The following is a 22,783-nucleotide window of genomic DNA, read 5'->3' on the forward strand; positions in this document are numbered from 1 at the left end:
CCATCATTAAATGTTTTCCATATTACAGCAAGTGATGAACTGGCCAGCCACGACAATGCCGCTGACATCCCCGAATCCACTGATCAAAACAAAATTGACATAAAAATACAAACCAATCGTGACTTTTCCAAAACCATTGGTGATCTCTACGAGAGTATTGCCCAAACTGCCAAGGCCGCCACATACGGCAGCAATAATATCGGCATTGCTAGTGGCGCCGGCAAACTCTCAAGCTGCGATGAGAGCGAGGAGACTTTTGCCAGTGAAACAGATTGTGACGAAGATCAGCGCATGCTGGTGGAGGAACAAGAATCATTGGAGCGACAGATACGAGAATTGGAAAACACCGAAATCGATGTTGATACTGAAACAGATGAGACTGATGGTGAGGTGGCATTGGAGCATGATCACGATTGCAACGAAGCGGCAGATCAATTGCTCGATGACGCCTCATCGATTGCCTTGCTGTCAGCCGGTGAAGATGGCATGGATCCGAATCTCAGTTTGGAAATGCGCTATCATGCTTTACTTTCGGAAATGTCGCGCGTTGAACGTGAGGAAGCATTGGCCACGCTGCAGGCGTATGTGGCGCGCCATCCTGGACGCGCACAGGAGCTGCATCAGAAGCTGTCCTCGCCGTCGCGCCGACGTTCACTGCACGAAACACTCAAGAAATATCAGGCAAAGCATGCGCGTGCGCAACAAAAACGTGAGCAGGTGCAAAAGGAGAAAACCATTAAAATACAACAACTGCTCGCGCGCGTAGAAGATGTGAAGGCGGCCAAGCGCCAGCTTATCGAGGACAAACGGCTAAAAATGGAGGATAAAATGCAGCGCGCCGCAGAGAACCGCGAACAATATTTACGGCAAATAGTGGAGAAAGCGCACGATGAGGACAAGAAATTAAAGGAGATAAATTTCATCAAAAATATCGAAGCGCAAAATAAGCGCTTAGATTTACTCGAATCGTCTAAAGATGCTGAGGGTCGGCTACAAGATTTGGAGCAAGAGCGGCAAAAGCGCTTGGAAGAGAAAGCTGCGCGCGAGGCAGCAGTGGAGCGACGACGCCAAGAGTTGGAAAAAGAGCGCCAACGTAAGTTGGAAAAAATGAATGAGACGCGTTTGGAAAAAGAGCAACGTATTGGTAAAATGCAGGAGCAAAAAGAGCGCCAGCGACAGGCATTGGCACGCGAGAAGGCGCGCGACCGTGAAGAGCGTTTGCTGGCACGTCAAACACAACAACAACAGACCACTGAGGAGCTGCAGCGTAAGATATTGCAAAAGCAGCAGGATTCGGCGCGCCGTCATGAGGAGAACATCGAGCATATACGCCAACGCGCGCTCGAACTGACACTGCCCACGCGCAACACGGACGAGAATGGTGTGCAGCGCGATGAAAACGGCGAAATAGTGACGGAAGATGGCGACTTGTCGTCGACCGTGTCAGATGTGGGCAGTCGCGAACACACGCGCGGCTACAAAAAGAAACTCAAAAAGTTGAAGCAGCGCATGGCACAGAGGTGAGTCTGGAGAATAATAATTTTGGTTTTTAATTTTTTAATTTTTTTCCAATTATTGTCAGTGCCGAGGAGTACATGAAGGAACAACAACCGGTGCCATTGCATATGAAACGTGAAAGTCAAGTGCCGAAATATTTGAATCTCGTGAGCAAAGGTGGTGGCGCTCAAGGCTTGGAACGCGCTGTCAGCCAGCTGCTGCGTCTTATGAGTAAAGCGCAAGTATTCGATTTTCAGTGCTTCCTGCTGATGGATGGGCTGGGTGTTATCACCACGAATGTGATAAGCAAAAGTATGCAGGAGAACAATGACATTCCAAAGAGGTATGACAACATGAAACTGGCATTACTTCTACTTTTTTTTCAATAATTTCGGTATATTTGCAGAGCTGTTGTGCTCGCTGTGCAATTGTACCGCAATGCTTGCACGCTTTGTCCGCAAATCGCGCGTCATGCCATACTTGGAAATACATTGAGCGCGCTATTCGATGTGCTATTCCAGAGTTTGCAGGTGAGTTACAAATAATTTCTTTTTATTGTGTTCAAGGAACGCTTTGTTTTCTATAGAAATCTGTGTTTGCAGCGAATGTTTTCGTAGAGGGGCAAATAGGATCAGGCAGGTAGTGCCGAATCTGAGTCGTAAAACGCTTCAAGGCAATGAAAAAGCTAATTACGCCATAAAACTTAGGCTTCTGTACCCTGCTTTCTTGATACAGAGTGTTTGCGTACATCGGCAATACACAAGAAATTCAAATATCCTTCTCCGATAGTCTCTAGAAGCCTTTAAATGGTACTGTTGCGAAAGGAAAAGTAAGCTACTTGGCCTAAACGGTGTGGTAATGGTAATGGTTGTACGGGTTGGGCTAAGGCCTTTAGGCACTGCGACTACATTGATCTATTGTGCGCTCCTAAGTGCTTAATTTGAATTATTTAGTATTGCGAGGAATCGAACCTTCTCCTTAGGAGGAGCGAGTATTTGCAAGTCATCATCCTCTAGTAGGTACCAGCCCAGGATTCTGTGTCTCCTGTGACCTAAAGCTTCACACCTGGTGATTGAGTGTTCCATGGATTTCTCCTCATCACCGCAGAACCTGTATAAACTAGATAGTCCTATTGCGGCCTGTAAGTGCTCCACTGAGTAATCTGAGCCCCCTTTTGTCTTGGGATAGAGCAGATTTTGCGCTATTGGCATTACAGTTTAGGAACTTTTGTAATGATTAAGGCCGCTTGTGTCGTTCCAGTGTTCTCTGGATTTTATTTGGATCCATTTTTTTGGAGACCTGATTAAGAGTCGCCAGTTTGTTGAGTGCCTTGTCGCACTCTATAAGGATTTTTTGAAATGAATTAAACGTAAAGCTATTTTAGGCTTTGCGGACCGTTTGGCTGTCCGAAAGTATTTTAAATTTTACTTTTTCGAACCCTCTTTTTGATGCGATTTCCACTGTTTCCATCATGGCGAAATCTCCGCATGGAAAATTGTTGAATCTTTTCTCAGTGTTAAAGATGTGTGTGCTCTAGACCCACTATTCCTGCTCTTAAGCCCGCGGAGCGTTTTGGATCCATCGGTGGAGCACGCATCCTCAATTCTCAAAAGGAAAAATACTTCGCTTCATAGTTCGACTGGAATTTGCGCATTCCCACTAGGATTTTTGCCGACCAAAGGCTGTCGCCCCAGTAAGCTAGCCCTGTCTAGTGTACCGTACTTTACTGAAATTCGCAAATTGAAGATCGAACCCAGAAGGCTATTTTTGCTCTATAAGCCTTTAAAGTATTTTACCTATACTTGATACCCGAGAACTAAGAATAATTTAGCGAAAAATTCATCAATTTCGATTTCCTATGGTTCGAGTCTTATTTGATATTTTCCTAATACAATTTACTGGGTTAGTCACCCTAAACAATATCGAGGAGTTGGTCACCATTTCTAGTGACGCACATTTGGGCTCTTTCTCTGCATTTTTCGTAACATTTTGGAGCATTTCTGGGGTTATGGTCCTCGCAAATATTGGCCTTCAAAGAATCAAGGGTTTGAGGTTTATTAATTTCCTCTTAAGTAGCGCCACAGGAAAAAATCCGTCGCAGTAAATTCGAGCGAGCGACATCATCTCCCGCACGGTATGGGATGTTGCGCCGTCTTGTTGGAACCAATAATCCTCCAACTGATTTTTCTCGAATAATAATAATAATAACAAAAAGCGTATGTTAAATAAAAACGTAAGGTGTAAGGTGTATGGCCGAGCTTCTTGTCCTACACTTTTATGCCGCCTCTTTACGGCAGTTGGTTTTTTAGGAGACGCTTGATTTTTGGTCGAAATAAACCCAGAGACTTGGCATGACCTGTCGAGAGGCGATCGTTATTAGAAAAAACTTTTTCTATCACTTGGTGTTTCGTCTTCGATTAATAGCTGTAAAAATTCGAAGATTAAGGACCGATATCGGTCACTATTGACAGTTATGATACGACCTTCGTCACTCTCGAGAAAGAATGTCGCGTAATGTTCATAGAACACACACAACACCGAGTTGTGAACAGACAATTTCTTTGGGAGAGTGCGTTGAGAGTGACATGTGCTTCATCACCGACTTCCAAGCGATGTAACTTATGCGATAAGAGGTCGCGGAGTTCTCACGAACATCTTTTCCAAATTCCGCGATGGACAATTTGAACATTTCCGCACGGTAGATTTTGTGTTCACTGAAGTCGATGGGAGATTGCGGTATTTGCGCCGGTATACACGTTGAGTTAAGATACTATATTCGAAGAGTTTTTTTTTCCAAATTAAATTTCACGATTCCTGCACATTCTCCAGCCGTATACTGTCCCATCGTTACAATTATATTCCACAAATTTATCTAAAATGCCATAGAAGGAGCAAGTGAAGCAACAACTGTCAAAATTGTTTAAAGTTCTCATGCGCAAAGTATAGTTGTATAATTTAATACCAATAGATCTATTCTTAACTGATAGCACATTTGAATCTCATGGTGACAAGAATCCAGAAGGTGTGACCAAGATCAGACCAATAACCGGTTCTCAGCGAATTTGAGAGAATCAGCTGATAGGCTGACGCCACCAGGGTCATGACAGCGGGTTGTTTACGAAAAAATTGAGATTGTGTTGGTGCGAAAAAAATCAACGCAGCCTTCGCTCATGTTCTTCGTTGCCATCTGAACAACGACTGATTGGACGAGTGTGTGAATACGTGTGAAATGAGTGGTCAGAATTCTGCTGCCGAGTACCCGGTGACGTGGCAGACGAAGTTTACTCGCTCAATTTCGTTTTTCACTATACTCGTAGGCCAAACCTGGTAATCTATCATCCTTGGTTCCAATTGCTGAATTGGTTGTTGGCGTAACACTTTTGGAAAACGAAACGATTTTAGATAAATGCACTTTCCTCGTTCCACACTCGCCACTCGCTTTTCTAAAAAACCACGCAGACGGCTTTGTTTTTGTGCTTTGCTTTCTTTGTGACCTGGTTCTTTAAATTAAGATGGTTTAAGCTTTTATAGGAATATCAAAACATGAATTTTGAAAAAAATGCAATTGTGACTGCGGTGAATTTTCGGTTGCGTAATAATTGAGGATGATAGAAATCTTTTCACCATGCGTAAGTTTTTCGTCACTAGTAGCAAGTATTTTCCTGCAGGGTAAGTGCTAAAAGTGCAAAAGCTGGCGGGAGCAAAAAGACAAAATAGGAAAACACCAGGCGCAGTCAAAGGAGTGAGCGATGATAGAAATCTTTTCACCATGCGCAAGTTTTTCGCCACTAGTAGCAAGTATTTTCCTGCAGGGTAAGTGCTAAAAGTGCAAAAGCTAGCGGGAGCAAAAAGACAAAATAGAAAAACACCAGGCGCAGTCAAAGGAGTGAGCGAAGTTTACTCGAATGCCTTGATGATGGAGGTGGAAACGTTTGCCTGCCAGCGAGTCGTAATGACGTTGAGAATGTTGCTGGTAACACTGGAACACTGTGAATGGCTGTTTTTGTTGGATGACTATGAGGTTTGCTATTAAAGCACTATGCTACTGATGCTCTTTTCGAGACTGACACTTCTGATGACTGTGTGAATACTTGCGTGATTTATGTCCGTGCAGACAAATGGTTGGCACCAATCAAAAGTTGAGTGAAGGAAAAATAGTAATGATTATAAAGGCGCACATAATTGCTACTTCAATAAAATAAGCAAAAAGTTGATAACAAAAATATGTAATATACATATGTATATATGCATATAGTACATATAAATATGCGCATTAGGGTGGCTCACCAGAAAAAGTGAATGTTTTTCTACCGGATTTATAAAATATATTTTATTGCAAGACTTCCGTCAAAATATTTTGGAATAATATTAAGATTCAAGTTAGATTTCAAAATACCGCAGAAAACCTAGATTTTTACAAAACTAGTTTTTTTATTTTTATAAAACTATTTTTTTTATTTATTCCTACATTAATCATACATCTGTCATACTGACATCTAGTACATTTTTTAACAATTAGCTAGGAAAATAATTAAATATTACATTTTAGGGAAACAATTACATTTTACAGTGAGTCACAGTCAAAGTGAGCCACACTTCCTAGTCATCAGATTTAGTAGAAATTTGTTGAAAAATACCACAGATTGGAAAAAAGGTTTATGTGTTTTTATTGTTTGAATATTAGCTTCAATAATTTATCGCTTACATGAAGAACTTTCTTTGTTTATTATAAAAAAATGAACAAAAACTAAAATAATTCACAAATCTATCTCACAGTGAAAGTGAGCCACCTTAGATGAACTGAACTTAAATAACAAATTAATACTTTGTTGGGCCACCTTTGGCAGAAATTACGGCTTTTAGACGTCGGGGCATTGATTATAATAACTTACAGGTATATGTGGAAGGAATTGCACGCCACTCGTCTTGTAAGGCTTTCTAAAAGGCTTTGTTTTGAAGAAATGCTATGTTTCCGCTGGTTTTGGTCAAGACGGAACCATAAGTTTTCAATTATATTTATATCTGCAGACTGCGGTGGTACTTCCAATACGTGGGGGCAGTTATATAATAGATATTCCCGCGCAACAAACGACTTGCTCTTAGGATCATTGCCCTGGTAAAAATAGAAGTCGTCTTCGATCCCTAGTTTTTCGACACTTGGCTTAAGATTTTGCTTCAAAACGTCTATATAAACGTATTTATCCATTATGCCTGGAATATGTTGAACATTTCCAGTTCCACCACCTGCCATGCAGCCCCAAAACATGACGGAGCCACCGCCGTGCTTGATACTGGGAGTTAGGTTTTTCGGCTGAAACTCAGTGTTTTTTTGTCGCCATACCATCTTCTTACCGTCAGAGCCAAATAAGTTAAATTTACTTTCGTCTGTAAAGAGCACCTACAAAAATATTATTATAGCCTCTACGTTGCATTATACCGTTATGAACCTTTTGCCAGAAACTCATATCCTTGTAGACATATTTCAGCGCAAACTCCAACCTTTTTTTTCGATTTTTGCTGCTAATAAATGGCTTGTTTCTGGCCGTACGACCATTATAACCTTGCTTTCTGAGAACTCTTCTTACAGTTTCGGGGTTAACGTGGATATTTAGCTGCTCCTCAACCATCTTCGTCAATTTTGGAGCACTAAGATGAGGATTTTTCTTCACTTTCCGCAAAATAAATGCCTCCCCTTTGTGAAAACGCCCTTTTTTTTGCTTTCTTTCTGCTTGTTACCTACTCTTCCTCCTCTAGTAAAGCGATGTATGATGTGCTGGACAGTTCCTCGACTTTTATTCACATATTCCGCAATTTTTCTTTGGGATTTTCCTTTTTTAAAAAGATCAATTACTAACTGTCTAATTTCAACACTTGTTTGTCGACCCATCTTTATAACCCGCTTAATAATAAACAACTAAAACTAAGAATAAGATGCAAGCGAAAATTAATATCCAAAAATACATATCCCGTTATTTTAAAAGAAACAATGTTAGGTGGCTCACTTTGAGTGTGACGTTAGTTTGTGTGTTTGTTTCTGTTCTTCATTATTACTCTTACTTCGGCAGCAAACAAACAGAAAAAATACAGTTAGATTATACAAGCATGCTCACTTGATAAAGTTGACTAAAAATAATGGGTGTTTGAAAGTATTTACAAAAGTTGTTTAAACAAATATCTTCAAGGAATTGCTGGCTCACTTTGACTGTGACTCACTGTATATAGAATAGTTATTTTAGCATACGAGAATTAATATTTAATTTAATAGGTCAATTGGTCGGTGTCTCTTCAGACGTCGTAAAGTTCTTCTTTCAAGTTGTGAGAGTCTATTGACTTCTCGATTTTTGTGCAGGTTTATTTCGTTAAAATACCTTGTTGATATCGCTTTTATTTCTTCGTCGATTAATGGTATATTGAACGTAGTATGGATGTCATCATTTTTGTGTACCTGTCGGGCATTGTTATTATACGTAAGATTTTTGATTGTTGTCGCTGTACTTTGTTTATGTGAGTTCTTTTTGCAGTTCCCCACACTTGAAGTCCGTAGGTCCAGATTGGTTTAATGACCGCCTTGTATACTAAAAGTTTGTTGGAAATATTGAGCTTAGAATTTCTGCCTATTAGCCAATGCAATTGTCGAAATTTTTCCTATATTTGTTTTATTTTCTTTTTGATATGATCCTTCCAAGTTAGTTTTGTGTCCAGATGGATTCCAAGATATTTTGCAGATGTTTCAATTTGTATATTTTTATTGTTGAGCTTAATCGGCATAGCAGCAATCTCTGTTCTTGTCGTAAATATTACTTGTACAGATTTGTCCTCGTTTACTTTTAAACTCCATTTGTCAACCACTTCTTTACATTGTTGGTGTACATCTGTAATTTTGTTGTTGCGGTTGAGAGGTTTTTGTCAGATGACAATAAAATTGTGTTGTCTGCGAATGTTGCTATAGTAGAATTAGTTTCGTCTGGGAGTGGTATGTCAGAGGTAAATAAGACATATAGTGGCCCTAGAACGCTGCCTTGAGGAACTCCTGCTGTTATTGGATGTACATATATGTGAGTATTTACCATTGTATTTAATGTAGAAGCATCGGTCAGTAAGGTAGCTCTTGATTAAATAATAATTAAATAATAGTCGAGTGGTAATATTGTCCTAATTTTATGCAAGAGGCCTTTGTGCCAAACTTTGTCAAAAGCTTTTGCGACGTCCAAAAATACAGCAACGCAGTATCGTTTATTTTCCATGTCTGAAATTATTTTTTGTGTAACTCGATGTATTTGTTGGATAGTTGAGTGTTTTTTTCGAAAACCGAATTGATGATTGATGTCAAGTATTGGGGTAATTCTGTCATGTAAAAGTTTTTCTGCAATTTTAGATATAGTCGGAAGTAGGCTTATAGGTCGATATGAAGTTAAAGCTGTTGTGTTTTTACCCGGTTGTGGTAGCGCAATGATTTCTGCGACTTTCCATACTTTTCGGAAGTATTGTAAGCGAAACATTGCATTAAATACGTTTCTAAGGAATAGGTAAGCCTCAATTGGTAAGTGCTTTGCCTGTCAGCATATCATATCCGGGTGCTTTAATTCGAGTTTTGATGCATAATATCACTTCTTGTGTGCTTGTTTTTGTTATTTTTGTGATGGTATCAGTCTTAACATTACTAATCGTGTCAATTTGCTTATGTTCATCGTTCGATAGGACATTTTCAAAATAATTTCCCAATGTCGCTGCTTTTTCATCATTTGTAAAAGCCCATGTGTTGTCATCTTTTCTTAGTGGGGGTTGATGCTTTATCTGGTTTTTAAGTTTTTTTGTACATTTCCACAAGGAATAATTTGTGTCATGTGTAGGAGTTAAATTTTTTAGATATTTTTCAATTTCCTTATTTTTTATGTCACATAAACAAGCCTTCAATTTTTTTGTAGCTAAGTTTAACCTCTGTTTGTCTGCAGGAGATCTGGTTGTTTACCATCTTTTTCTCAATTTTCTTTTTTCCTTGATTTGCTTCTTAATAGAAATGTCATTTGAAGTGTTTTGTGCGCTAAATTTTTGCTGCGGTGTGAATATGAATCCTGCGTCAATAACTATGTCAAAATCTATGATGCTACGCTCAATGTCAAGTTGTGTTTTCAAAGGTGTACTTAGAATGAGTTGTTGGGAGATGTGTTTTCGATACTCATCCCAGTCAGTCCTCTTTGTAAATATTTGTGGTGTTATCTCTATAGGGGACATTTTTGATGCATAGTTAAGTATTATCGGCGAGTGGTCAGAAGATAGTTCATAACTTGGTTTAAGCTTCAGTTGGTTATGGTTAATATTTTTTGTTATACAGAAGTAGATTAAATCTGGAATTTTTTTAACATCCGTAGGCCAGTAAGTTGGTTCACCCGTACTTATAAACGTTAATTAAATATATACCTTTTTTATTAGTCAACCTTGAACCCCAGTCAGTATGCTTTGCGTTTAAGTCTCCTCCAGCAATGAATCTGTTGTCTAATGTCTTAAAGTAATCATCATATTGATCCGTCTTTATCAAGTGTCGTGGTGGACAGTAGATAGAAGATATTGATATAGGTCCATTGTTGTCAACTATTTTTGAAATATATTTTTTCCAGAAAATCATCCCAAATATTCGACGAGTTTAACCTTAAAAGGTCAGCATAAAAAAAAGGAACTGAGGTTTGTTGATATTTGCGAAAATTTTGGAACTTCTTCTTCCTAGCATCACAGTCCTTGGTGAATCATTGCTTCATTCACAACCTTGCGCCATTCTGTCTCCATCTAAGGCTACCACCTCCTTCCACCGCCGCATGTTCCTTCTTCGGCCTGCAACAGGGCGTAATTCAACTGCCTTTCGAGGTGTTTTCTTTTTGGGCATTCTAAACATGTGCCCGAGCCATCTTATCCTCTGAGATTTTATAAATCCTATCACAGTTTCAAAAATTTTGAAATTAAAAGCATGAGAAATTACTTACTGATATCTTAGAAGTCTCAATCGGTCCGGTTTTGATTGACTTATTCTAGCTTTTCTCAAACCTATCTTACAAAAAAAGGTAAAACTAACATAAAAAATCTCATCATTTTGATTCCGTTGATAAAATTTTTAAACATTTTTATGCAAACCTTTTAAGCTTAAGCTTTTAAGCTCTTCTACCATTTGATTTACGTTTTGTGAATTTTTGTTAACTAATTTAATTTATAAAAAACTCGACTTTCGGAGGTACTTACAAATCGATCCAGTTTACATAGAAGGTGAAGTCTTAAATAAACAAGACTGAGCTAAAATAGAAACGACAGAAACTTTGTTCTGATAACTTCGAGTTTATTTATTCAAAATAGCCCCTCTGGCCTCGATACACTAGGCCTTGCGCGATCTAAAAGCTTTTCGAAAGAGTGTTTCAGGTCATTGACCGGAATCTCCTTCAGGACGTCTCTACGGACGCAAAACGTTTTCCTTTCATGGCCAAATGCAATTTTCCGAATAGATAGAGGTCACAGGAAGACGTATCAGGCGAATACGGTGAGTAAGTGATGGTTAAAATGCGATTTATATAAAAAAAATCAGTCAGCGCCAGCTTCCTCCTTCGCGGTATTCAGGGCGGATTCGACAAATGCGATGCAACAAACGCTTCAAAAGGCCAAGATACAAAATTGCATTGACGGTTTGCCCGTTGGCACGAACTCCTTGTGGACAGTTCCCTTGGAATCGTAAAAGTAAATGAGCATCGACTTGATTTTTGACTTCTCCAAACGCGATTTCTTGGGTGGTGGCTCGTCTGGGGCCTTCCATTCGGCACTTTCACGCTTAGTTTCACGTTCATGTTGGAAAGACCAGGTTTCATCACCTCTTACAATGTTGTAAATGAAGTTCTCGTCTTTTCTCGCCTCTTTAAAGAGGTCTTTCGAATGTTGAGCAATTTTTGGTCCTCGGTTAACTTGTGCGGAATGAAACGTGCGCATACCTTTCATATGCCAAAATTATCAGCCAAAATGCGATAAATCGATGTTTTAGAGATATTAAACTCCTATTCCATGAATTTCAACGATGATTTCGGTTAATTTCTGATAAATTTACGAACAATTTCTATAGAGTTTTCGCTGATTTTGGCATTACATTTTTATGACGCCAGTCTCATTTACTTTGGACTTGTCCTTATATATCCTAATATTATACCAAAATATTTTTGCGGAAGTCTTAAAATATAATGAATTTTATAATACCGATGAAAGAATAATACCAATTTTTGTGTTTGTACTGTATTGTACAATTTTTGTACGGAAATTGTTGCACCCTAATGTGCATACTTCATACAATCTACATACCTATTATACTTCACTTACAGTAGCGGCCATAAAAAACCGATCTAGCTGGTTCAAGATTTAGAGCGTCGGCTACTTTTTTAATATATGTATATTAAATAAAATTTTGATTGCAGCGACCAAAAGTGTCAAAAACAAAATTTCGCTCAGACGAAAAGTAAAATAGCCTGTAAATAAGGAAATGGTTGAGTTATGAGTGCAGCGCGTGTGCGAAGCGGGTCATTGTCTGAAAAGTTTGTTTGTTGAGTTTGTAAAATAAAATTAATTTAAAACGCCAAAGGCAATCGAAGAGAGTTAGAATTATTCATTCACGTTGAATTAGAATTATTCATTCTCAAAAGTTGGGTGCTTGTTTGAAGACTTCTTGTGTGCTTTGTAGTTCCGTACTGTTTAAATTAAAATGTTTCCACATTAAAAGCGCCAATTTCGGGTCAATGATAAGTTAGTCAGTAGTCTTCTTCTTCTTGTTTGGCGCAATAACTTACCTCTTCCTCTACTACCATCAGCTGATATTGGCTCGAATACTTCCAGAGCCGGAGCGTTTGTATCCATTCGGACGATATGAACTAGCCAACGTGGCCGTTGTGTCTTTATTCGTAGCATTATGTCTATGCCCTCGTAAAGCTTATACAGCTCACTTGATCAGCCTTCACTGAATCTATATTAGAACGAGAGCTGCTGCTTCAAATATTATGCACACCAATGCAATATTAAATGTTGCTAATTGCAATCTGGTGCCTCCAATTCAAAGTTTAACATTTATTTAGTGTAAATATACTCAGAACGTTACATTGGGTTGAAAAATGTGTTTCACCCAAAAAAATAGATCTACAGTCTTGGACACATAAATAGCACACCTAGTCTTTGTATGCAAAAAATTAATTAATTTTTAATTAAATACTTAGCAACATAAAAGGGCACAGTTTTTTGTTAAAAATTATTAATTTCTATATTAAGGAAAATATTAAAACAATATAAACTGCAATTTTCCTTTAATTGAAGAAAATATTGATAATATGCTAAGCAATGGGGCGCCATTTGAAAATAGTATAAATAAAGTTAAACAATTCATAAAAATATAAAAATATATTGTATAAAAAAAGAATATAAAAAAATAAAATAAAAATATTGTAAAAAAACATTAAGAAATAAAAAAAATATAAAAATAAAAAAATATTAAAAAACTGCATATCCAGAATTTTTCTAAAATGTTCGAAATTTTGATGAAAATCTGTTAATTTTTTTATTTGGTACAAAATTTGAAACTTTGAGTTACTTGGTATGAACTATAGTTTTATATATATATTTTTTTAATTAAAAGAAAAAATAAATAAAATTAAAAAATTAAAAAAAAATTAAAATAAAAAGAAAACATAAATTGAAAAAAGATAAAAAAATTTAAAAAAGTTAAATAATTCAAAAAAGATAAAAAAAGTAAAAAAAAGATACAAAAAATTAAAAAAAAAAAAATCAAAACTGCATAAAACTGGTGAAAATTTGTTGATTTTTTTAATTTGGTACAAAGTTTGAAACTTTGAGTTATATGATATGAACTATATTTTCATAAAAAAAAAAATATAAAAAAAATTATATTAAAAGAAAGATTAAAAAATTAAAAACTAAAATTGTTTTCTAGGCTCTCCAACAATTGACAATCTTTCAGTACTCTCGGATCTGAAAATCGAATCTCTCATTAAATTCTCGAAACGAATTAATATCTTGGACCAAAATCTATAGTAAAAATCTCGGTTAGGTGAGGAAATCATATAATATAAGGAACTCTAGGGCAACACAATGGACCCAACTTGCGGTCTATGTGGCACTCCGATTCGGGGGCATCCTTAAACCAACCAACCGACCAAGTAAAAAATACAAAAAATATTAAATAAAAACTAAAAAAAATAAATAAAATATATAAAAAAATATAAAAAAGAAATAAAAAAATATAAAAAAATTAAATAAAAAATATAAAAAAATTCATAAAATATATACTAAATAAATCAAATAATAAATAGAATATATAAAAACGTAAATAAAAAATATAAAAAAATATATAAAATTAAATAAAGTATAAAAAAAAATAAAAAATATAAAAAATAAGTAAAAAATATAAAAAAAGACAAACCAGACAAATCTGGCCATCCTACAATCTGAAACAGACAAAAACCCTTATAAGTCTTTCGAAACACGTACACGAAGGCATATAATATCTCTTATCACCGTCCACTGCCTTTTGGGCACTCATGCACGTCGGCTCGGGGTTCCTCAGAACGACCTGTGCAGATACTGCGAGGACGAAGGAAGTATCGTGCAGGAATTTGCTGTGCACTTATCCCGGCCTAGCCAGAAGTCGACTCGCTCTTCTAGGCTCTCCAACAATTGACAATCTTTCAGGTCCGAGGCCTGAAAATCGAATCTCTCATTAAATTCTCAAAACGAATTAATATCTTTGACCAAAATCTATAATAAAAATATCTGTTAGGTGGGGAAATCATATAATATAATGAGCTCTAGGGCAACACAACGGACCCAACTTGCGGTCTATGTGGCACTTCGATGCGGGGTCACCCTTAAACCAACCAATCAACCAACCAAACATTTTTTTTTTCTAAAACTAAAAAGAAATTAAAGAAAAATCAAAACTACATGTCCAGAGTTTTTCTAAAATGTTCGAAATTTCTATAAAAATTTATTGATTTTTTTTAATTTGGTACAAAATTTGAAATTTTGAGTGATATGGTTTTTTATGTATGAACTATAAATTTTATAAACAAATAAAATAAAAAGATTTGAAAAAATTATAAAAAATTAAAAAAAAAAAATTATAAAAAATTAAAAAAAAAAATTATAAAAAAATAAAATTTTTTTTAATAATAAAAAATTTTCAAAATTAAAATCAAATAAAAAAATTAAAAGAATAATAAATATTTTTTTTAAATAATAAAATAAAAAATATATAAAAGTAAAAACAAATAAAAACAAATTTGAAGAAAAACAAAAATGTTTTTTGTTAAAAAAATGTCTACAAAAAATATAACAAATATATAGAAATAAATAAATATATATAAATAAATAAAAAACAAACAAAAAAAGTTTAAAAACAATTAAAAAAAATTGCTTTTAATTAAAAAAAATAATGTAGTCATGTAGATATGTGCGACAATATGACGCGTTCCTATTATTTTGACCAGCACTGTATATGTACATAAACTGAACAAAATGCAAAAAATTTGCATTAATCAGTTAAAGTGTTAAAATAAGTAAAGAAAAATAAACGTTATTGGCCTTATTTATATTCTTTTGCAAGAGATTTAATAAGCCGAAATTTCAGAGTGCGGGAAAAATAATGCAAATAATTGATCACCCTAGTATTTTGCGGAATTTATTGCTTTTCTTATCTCTTTGTACGTGCTTTTGATTTCTTTTTAATTCTACTTAGATTTGTCTACTACGCTGTTGGACAATTTCAGCAATCCGCGCCATGGCTGCCAACTGTTATTCATTTTTCGACATTTTCCTCTTTAATTTTTCTCCTTATCGTTCTTTTCCCATTTTTTATTAATTTGCTGCTTACAGATCCGCTTTAATGTCAATATGATGAAGGCGATAATCCGTATTGTTTTCCGTTCCTGCTTTATACTTCTTCTCATTATGTTCCTTGCATCGATTTGTTACTTTTTTATTTATTCTTTTAATATTTTCTCCTTTCATTTTATTTGCAGCTTCCCGAAGAAAAATCACCGCAACATCCTGTCGAGTTATCCACTGAATTAATGCTCGCCTGCACGGTAGCCATGTCACCGTCCTACACGAAGAAGCATACCCACCCCAAAGTATTGGAACGCCTACCGGATTTGATAAGGTAAGTCAACAATCAGTGCGTGAGCGAGTGTGCATGGGTGTGTGTGTGTGTAAAATTATGAATAAGTACTTATTCATATTTCTGTGAGAGCCTAAGAGAGGCGCTTAACTCTCGCATGAATCGTAGCAAATTACAGGGTGTTGTTTGCAGGGGAAATACCTTCGAACTTCGAAACATCGTATACACTGCTCGCTCAGCCACTGTGCGCGAGCGAAAGAAATGACTATAGTGCGATGAGAAATGGCGCTCAGTGCGGCTGTGCACAACTTTGTCTTTGACGCCACGCTGGGAAGTGCGAAGAGCGAGTTCGAAAAAAGGTGTGGCCTAGCGTTGGTATTTAGTTCTTTTTGCTGCTGCCACCTGCAACCGCATGCCACGCGCAATGTAATGCGCGTCTATTAATACGCGTGTGTGTGCGCCGCGTGAAAGGGATAAGTGTTTTGCTGTTTGTGGCAAGCGATTTTCTATTTGTTGTTGTTGGTGCTTTTTCTTGTTCAGCTGCGGTACGTCCGTGTAAATAAGCGCGGCAGGTATACACTTGCAGCACGCAGTTCGCAGCATTCAACGCGGCTACTTTTTTGTTGGCTGCAGGGCGCGGAGCGTCACCGCCACTGGTGTAGGTGGACACCACAATCCTTATAGCCGCTGCGCGCGTAACGGCATTACCACAGTATTAATGCCGCGCGGTGCTTATTTCACTCGATACTAACTGCTCAACGCTGCAGCTGTGTGGCTGCCAGCCGCGTACATATGCTAAATTTTACTGCTGAGGGGATATTAAATGTTTTTTTCTTTCTTGTTTTTGCTTATTGCGCGACATCGTGTGAGTTTTTTTCTTCGATTTTTTGTCGTTTTTGCAGTTTTATATATTTTTGTTTTTGTTGTTGTTGCCGCTGTTGTTTGCATGTTTTCATGCAAATTTCAGCACTTTCGCATCGTAGGCTGACTTAAATACGTTCATGCCGCCACCGCCGTTGACGATCTACCTGGTGGCTGACTGGCAGCGTTTGTTGGCGGCGAAATGGGCGCATTGGGGGCTTGCCCAATCGTCCTATTTGTGCTTTTATTGTCTGCCTGGCAGTTGTTGCCATTTTGCTTGTTTGTGTTACGCCATTCTGCATTTTATTACAATCATTGTTTTTGTTGTTGGTTGGTTGTTTGCGGCGTTGTTTTTGTTGTTACGCCCTCACATACCGTACCATATCGTACTCGCTTGTTTATGCGGCGTAATTTTTTGGAGCATTTACTGATAATTTCGCCTAGCTGCTGAAATCTTAAAGCTTGGCTTGCTTTAATGGGACAAATTTTCGATATTAAAGAGCTGCCATTGAGCAACTAAAGTTTGATAAACATATAAACTGTGCATGTATGTATGTGTACATAGTAGCTGTTTAATTTTATTTATCATATTCAAACTTGATTTGCTTTAATCTTAAATTATATGTACAACCCAAAATAATTTGGGTTAATACTGCAACATTTTCACAGTTGCATTTTACTACGAAATGCATAGCTGCATGGCATCGCTCGCATAGCCGTTTCGAATTTTTGAGAGTTTTAGTAATTTCAAGTCTGGAAAATTACGGGTAAGAAAGTTTTCAGCTGATTTGTGCCACTTTGCACTTTGAAAATTTTAAAAGGCACAATCTGATTTATTTAGAGCGAAAAGTTTCAAATACAAAAATTTCTACAATTTAACACACAGTCCGTTTAATAACTATAGCACAAATTTCTGTAATTTTTTTGTTTATTATTTTATTTGAATACTTTTTTTAAATATTTTTTTGTTTATTATTTAATTTTAATATTTTTTTTATTAAATTTATTTGTTTATGATTTAATTTTAATAATTTTTTTGTATTAAATTTATTTGTTTATTACTTAATTTTAATAATTTATTTAATATACCTATTTCATACTCCTACAGAAGCCATACAAACTTAAGTTTCAAAATTGGTGTAAATTTCGAAAAAAAACAAATTTTCAAACTTTTTAATCATAATTTTTAGGAAAATTGCGGGTATGCAAGCTTATAGTCCATTTTGCTATCATAATGTGTAAGTGTGTGCTTTCTTATGTAAAAAAAAGAACATTTGTCACAAGATCGTCAGCAAAAAAAAATTATAAAATTAATGCGATTTTCAGCCACTTCAAACTTGTAGGATCATACGGTCTGTGCCGATTCTGGGTTTTTACGGAAAGTTTTTTTATAGCAGAATATACTTGAAGAAGCAGTAAAAGCTACTCATTACTTGTTTTCGGAGTGTAGGCTGTCGACCTAATTTATTACTTGATGTTTGCAAATACATTTTTTCAATTGTTTTTTTATTATCTATTATTTATTATTATTTTCCCTATGTTTTTTACTATCTATTATATATTATTATTTTTTAATATTTATTATTATTTTTTTATTATTTATTATTTATTAATTTTTGAGTATTTTTTTTATTTTTATTATCTATTACTTATTATTTTTTTTGTTATTTATTATTTTTTTATTATTTATTATACTTTTTGTATGTTTTTTTGTTATCTCTTATATATTATTTTTTTTTTTTATTATGAATCATTATTTATTTATTTTTTATTATCATATTATTATGCAATTAATGCAATTCAAATCGCTTGAATTAGTTTTGTTTTATTTTAATGGCATTACATCACAGTTCAATTGGGTTGATTTGGTTTCCTCTCGTATCTTGTAGTTCATTTAATTTGTCAGTTTTTTTAAATCACTTTTCCTTTATATTTCATATTTTTTATCAACCCAAATTTCGATGTAAATTTCAAAAGTATTAGTATTTCAAGTATTTAGTAGCTTATGGTCTTTAGTTTACTTAAACATAATATAGTTTACTTTTATTTTATTACATAGCATTTTTTAAATTTAATTTCAACGATTTTATTTCATTTTGTTATATTTATTTTTGTTGTATTTGATTTATATACATATGTATTGTATATACATATATAATAATATATAATTTGCTCGAACACCCTTTGATGGGTGCTTGGTCAAGCTCCTCCTGTGCGAGTTGAAGCTTTTCCTCAAATGGGGGTACCTACAGTTTTGTGCCAATTCCGAACGACAGATAGTTTTTTTGAGAAGTTTTTTCATGACAGAAATCCATTCGAAGGTTTGCCATTTGCCATTTTTCCCGTATTTAATTTAAATGATTTATTTTGCTTGCACAATTTTTATTTTACTGTTATTATTTTCTTTTCTTTTACACTTTGATGTTCATTACATTTTATTTCATCTTATATTGTATTACTTAATTTTTTTATTATTGAAAATTAAAAAAATTACAAAAACAATTAAAAGTTCCCCTTAAAACTGAACCACTGGACTTTGGTTATTTATTTAATTTTGTTTTATTGTAGTTTACTTTACTTTATTGCAGTTTATTTATTTTTTATTTTGCTTTAATTTACTTGATTGTCTCTTATTGTATTTCGTTTTATTCTATTTAATTCTTTTTTGTTGTTTTATTCTATTTTATTTTTTTATTGCAGTTTATTTTAATTTACTATATTTTTTTAATTTATTATATTCTATTTAAATGTATCAGATTTTATTTCAATTTATTTAATTTAATTTTTCTTCAAAGTATTTTTGCATTCTTTTATATTATTGTTTTATTTGTACATTTGTCCTATCCTCCTTATTTTTCTGTAAAAATTTTAAACTAATTTTCAAATTCTCGTTCCGCTACAAATATTTCAGAACTTTTGCCTTTTTACTCCTTTTTCTCTCGGAAATCTTTGCGTTACAGTTGAGCTGTCACTGCTTTTGCAAGTTTGTTTTTTGTTGTAGCAATTTGCATACACCTTTATGTATATATCTGCAAATCTGCATACCTACATACATACATATGTATATAATTGTTTGTTTATTCAAAACTGCAGCAAAGATTTCAAATCGTTGCCTCAAACTTTCGGTATTGCCGCATTTATGTGTTCGTTCAACGTTCCCCTTCTTCTACTCAGTTCGCCATTTTGCGCGTTTCGCTTCAGGTGCTTGCATGCTCTTCCTGCTGTCATTCCGTTTCGTTAAATTCGAAATTTATATTTCGCTTTGTCGACAACTTTGCCGTTTTGTTGTTTTAATAATTTTCAGTGTTTTTGTTGCTGTTCGTCGTTTTTAATTCTCCTATCGCCAAGTATTCTTCCCTCTGGTGTGTGTACATTGTTTGTGTTGGCTTGTTGCGCTCCACTTCACTTTTGGGTACTCAGTACTTGCTTTGCACTCACTCGCTACTGTTTTGGCAACGCACGCTCTTTTCTTTCTTCTCAGATAACGGAGCATCTTGTCCTTGCTATGCCCCGACTGTTTTCCTTTGATTGTCGTAAATTGAATTGTTGTTGTTATGTTTTCCATTTGCTTTAAACTTTTCATTTGAATGTGTTGAAAACTTGGGAAATATGTATTTCTTTTATTTTACCCATCGTAGGTATGGAGATGCCTATTACATACATGCACACATACATACATCCATGCATACATACTTATGTACATATTGATGCATATAACAATTTTTGTTTTGCTGTGTCAGACTTTTTTGTTCTTTGGTAACAAAAACAATTTACCTTACTTTTATTTTTATTATTATTTTGCTTTCTCAAAAATATTTCTTAACTCAATTTAAACAATTATTGCCCTTGTTGTTGTTTAATGGATATTGATTAGGCATTAGGATTGGGAAACAAGAAGTAAAAGGCGGAAACAGTAGCTTTTTCTATTAGCGTTTACCTGTCGGCAGTTAACAACAACCGCAAAATTCGTGTCTGTCATGAAAAAGTTTCAGTAGTAGGTCTACGCCCCTTTTTCTTTTTCAAGTCGCAGCTCTCAATCTGCTCGCATTGTAGGGACTCGACTCTTTTTTTTTTTGTTTTGAATTGCAGTAAGTCATTTTTCATCATCCCAGCGGTTAATTCGAAATAGCTAAAATTATTTAATGAAGTTTTTCATGATAGTTTTTCATGATTTTCGTGAAAAATTTAAAAATTATCGCCTCATCATCATAATTGACCTCGCCATCCATAGAGTGTTTGGTTGCGAACCAGGGGATATTTGACTGCAATTTTTGACTGTTTGAACTGGTTCCAAATAATTTATTTTTCGCTATTTCTGGCTGAGTAGTTTTTATGAGAAGTTTTTCTGGCTCTAGATTGTGTCTGGATTATCCACGCATAACATCAAAGTGCCAAAAAAATTCTTTCGGCGTAAAATCCATTCTCCGACGTGGCTCGTGGTATATATCGTGGCGTGGCTAGCTTGGCTATCAAGAAGAAATCGCAAACTATTTCATTGCTGTGGTAAAATCCTTGGGTGAAAGAGCGACCTTCGGCATTACTGTTTCTTTAGCTAGAAAGACGTTGCAATGATCAGTAAAAGTCATTTTGAGTAAATTTCGCTACTTACACTTTCGTTTAGCTTTGAACTAATGGCGATTCTAGATCTGCAACATTTTTGCACTCATTCCCGCCAGAAATGATTGATTTTCAAATTAATGGAGGACTATTCAAATTCTCAAGAGTTTCGGCAATAGTATCCAAAAATTTTTGGTGCCCAATTTTAAAGTTCTTCCACGCCTGAGTCGCATTACGTTTAGTTTTCGAAATTATTTTTTTTTGCGCTCGAATTTTCAATTTATTTTTGGCAAAAGTTTTTATAGTGGATACCTCTTGATTGGGGCCTTTTATATTCAACGGCGACTTCCGTTTTATCCATTGGCAACAGTTTTAGGGGTAACGGTATTTGAAAATGAACCCTGGACCGCTGAGAGCTTATTTGGAAATAATTTTCCAACTTTTGTTAATGTGATCCGCTGTTTTTTTGGCAGAATATATTTAAAACTGAAAAATCTAAAATTTAAGTAACTTTGTTAATAAATAAAAAACACATTAAAATGCATTGAAAATAGTTTTTCGCATCTCCGCAGCCCCAAGGGAAATTTTCAAATGTGGCTCTTTCGCAACCTGTAGCCAGTCTGCCGAAACCGGAGACGCCAACGAATTTAAAAGGCCTCAATGACGTAAGATCACCTGGCCAAATCTTTGCCCAAATTTTTAGCTTTCCCAGTGATATTAATTTAAAAGTACTCGCTCGTAGGTGTTACGACGCCAAGCTTAATGCAAAAATTGGCAATAGACTGTTTATTCTGGAAAGGTTGTTTTTGTTTGCCGGTTTTTGTTATGCGTTAATATCTGCCTGTGATTAAAAAACAAACACGAAACTAATTTAAACTTTTGCGAACCTAAATTTTCCTCAATTGTCTTTTTAGTTTAAGAAGGCAAAGTTTTCAATTTCCATACATATGTGTGTGTGTGTGTGTGTGTATGTACCAGTATAACACTACCCCTCGCAACACTTGCTCCAATTCAGATTTATTTTGTATATGTTTTAATTTTGTATTGGCTATGAGTTGGTTGGCTGCCACGATCTATGGTTCCCCAGTTCCTCAGCCAAATTCACCTTTTCACAAACACATAGACACTTACGCTCTTTGCTATTGTTCTGTCATTTTATATTCGTATATATATTGTTTTTGTAGTCAGTGTGCGTGTGTCTGAATTTGTGTATTGACTCTTTGACCCAGCCAAGTGACGGTTTGTGCCTTCACCTTTTTTGAATAGCAATACACTTACAAGTATACATACACACACACGCACACACATAGAAATGAACTAGCAACAAATTGAAAGTAAACTCACAATCTGAGTTACTATAGTAATTTAAATTCTGCGCCGCTTCTCTGTCGAAATCGCATCACCAACATCCCGTCTCCCGTCCGATCACCCTTTCGTCCACCAATCAAGTTGCTTAACTGACTGGCTGACTGACTATGGCTTTGGCTTTTTGCCATTGTGTACTACAACAACGCCTGTGTACATGCATAGGACAGTGGATACTGTGCGGGAGTTTTAAAACCGTGTTGTTGTTCTTGTTGGTATGCTGGTTTGCCTTTGCATTTTGCAGTTGTGTTGGTACTTTGGATACGTAATTAAATTTTTGTTTACTTTTAATTGGACAAAGTTTCATTTTATGCAGCCACTTCTCGCTACAGGCTACTACTATTACTGTAGTACATGCAAAAC

At 35.4% G+C, this 22,783-nt stretch overlaps 1 protein-coding gene across 2 annotated transcripts in view; it reads left to right on the top strand.

The window, feature by feature from the left end:
- LOC128862994 (S phase cyclin A-associated protein in the endoplasmic reticulum) overlaps positions 1–22,783 on the top strand; it is a 148,428-nt gene that overhangs the window by 3,358 nt on the left and 122,287 nt on the right. For both annotated transcript variants that reach the window (XR_008454567.1, XM_054101860.1), the window contains exons 3-6: positions 29–1,520; positions 1,583–1,840; positions 1,904–2,027; positions 15,540–15,679. Coding sequence is in view for 1 of the 2 variants with exons in the window: in XM_054101860.1 (XP_053957835.1) it covers positions 29–1,520; positions 1,583–1,840; positions 1,904–2,027; positions 15,540–15,679 (2,014 nt within the window). In the remaining variant the exon portion in view is untranslated. The remainder of the gene's footprint in view (positions 1–28; positions 1,521–1,582; positions 1,841–1,903; positions 2,028–15,539; positions 15,680–22,783) is intronic.

The sequence above is a fragment of the Anastrepha ludens genome, chromosome 5 (genome assembly GCF_028408465.1).
Source record: "Anastrepha ludens isolate Willacy chromosome 5, idAnaLude1.1, whole genome shotgun sequence".
NCBI lineage: Eukaryota > Metazoa > Arthropoda > Insecta > Diptera > Tephritidae > Anastrepha > Anastrepha ludens.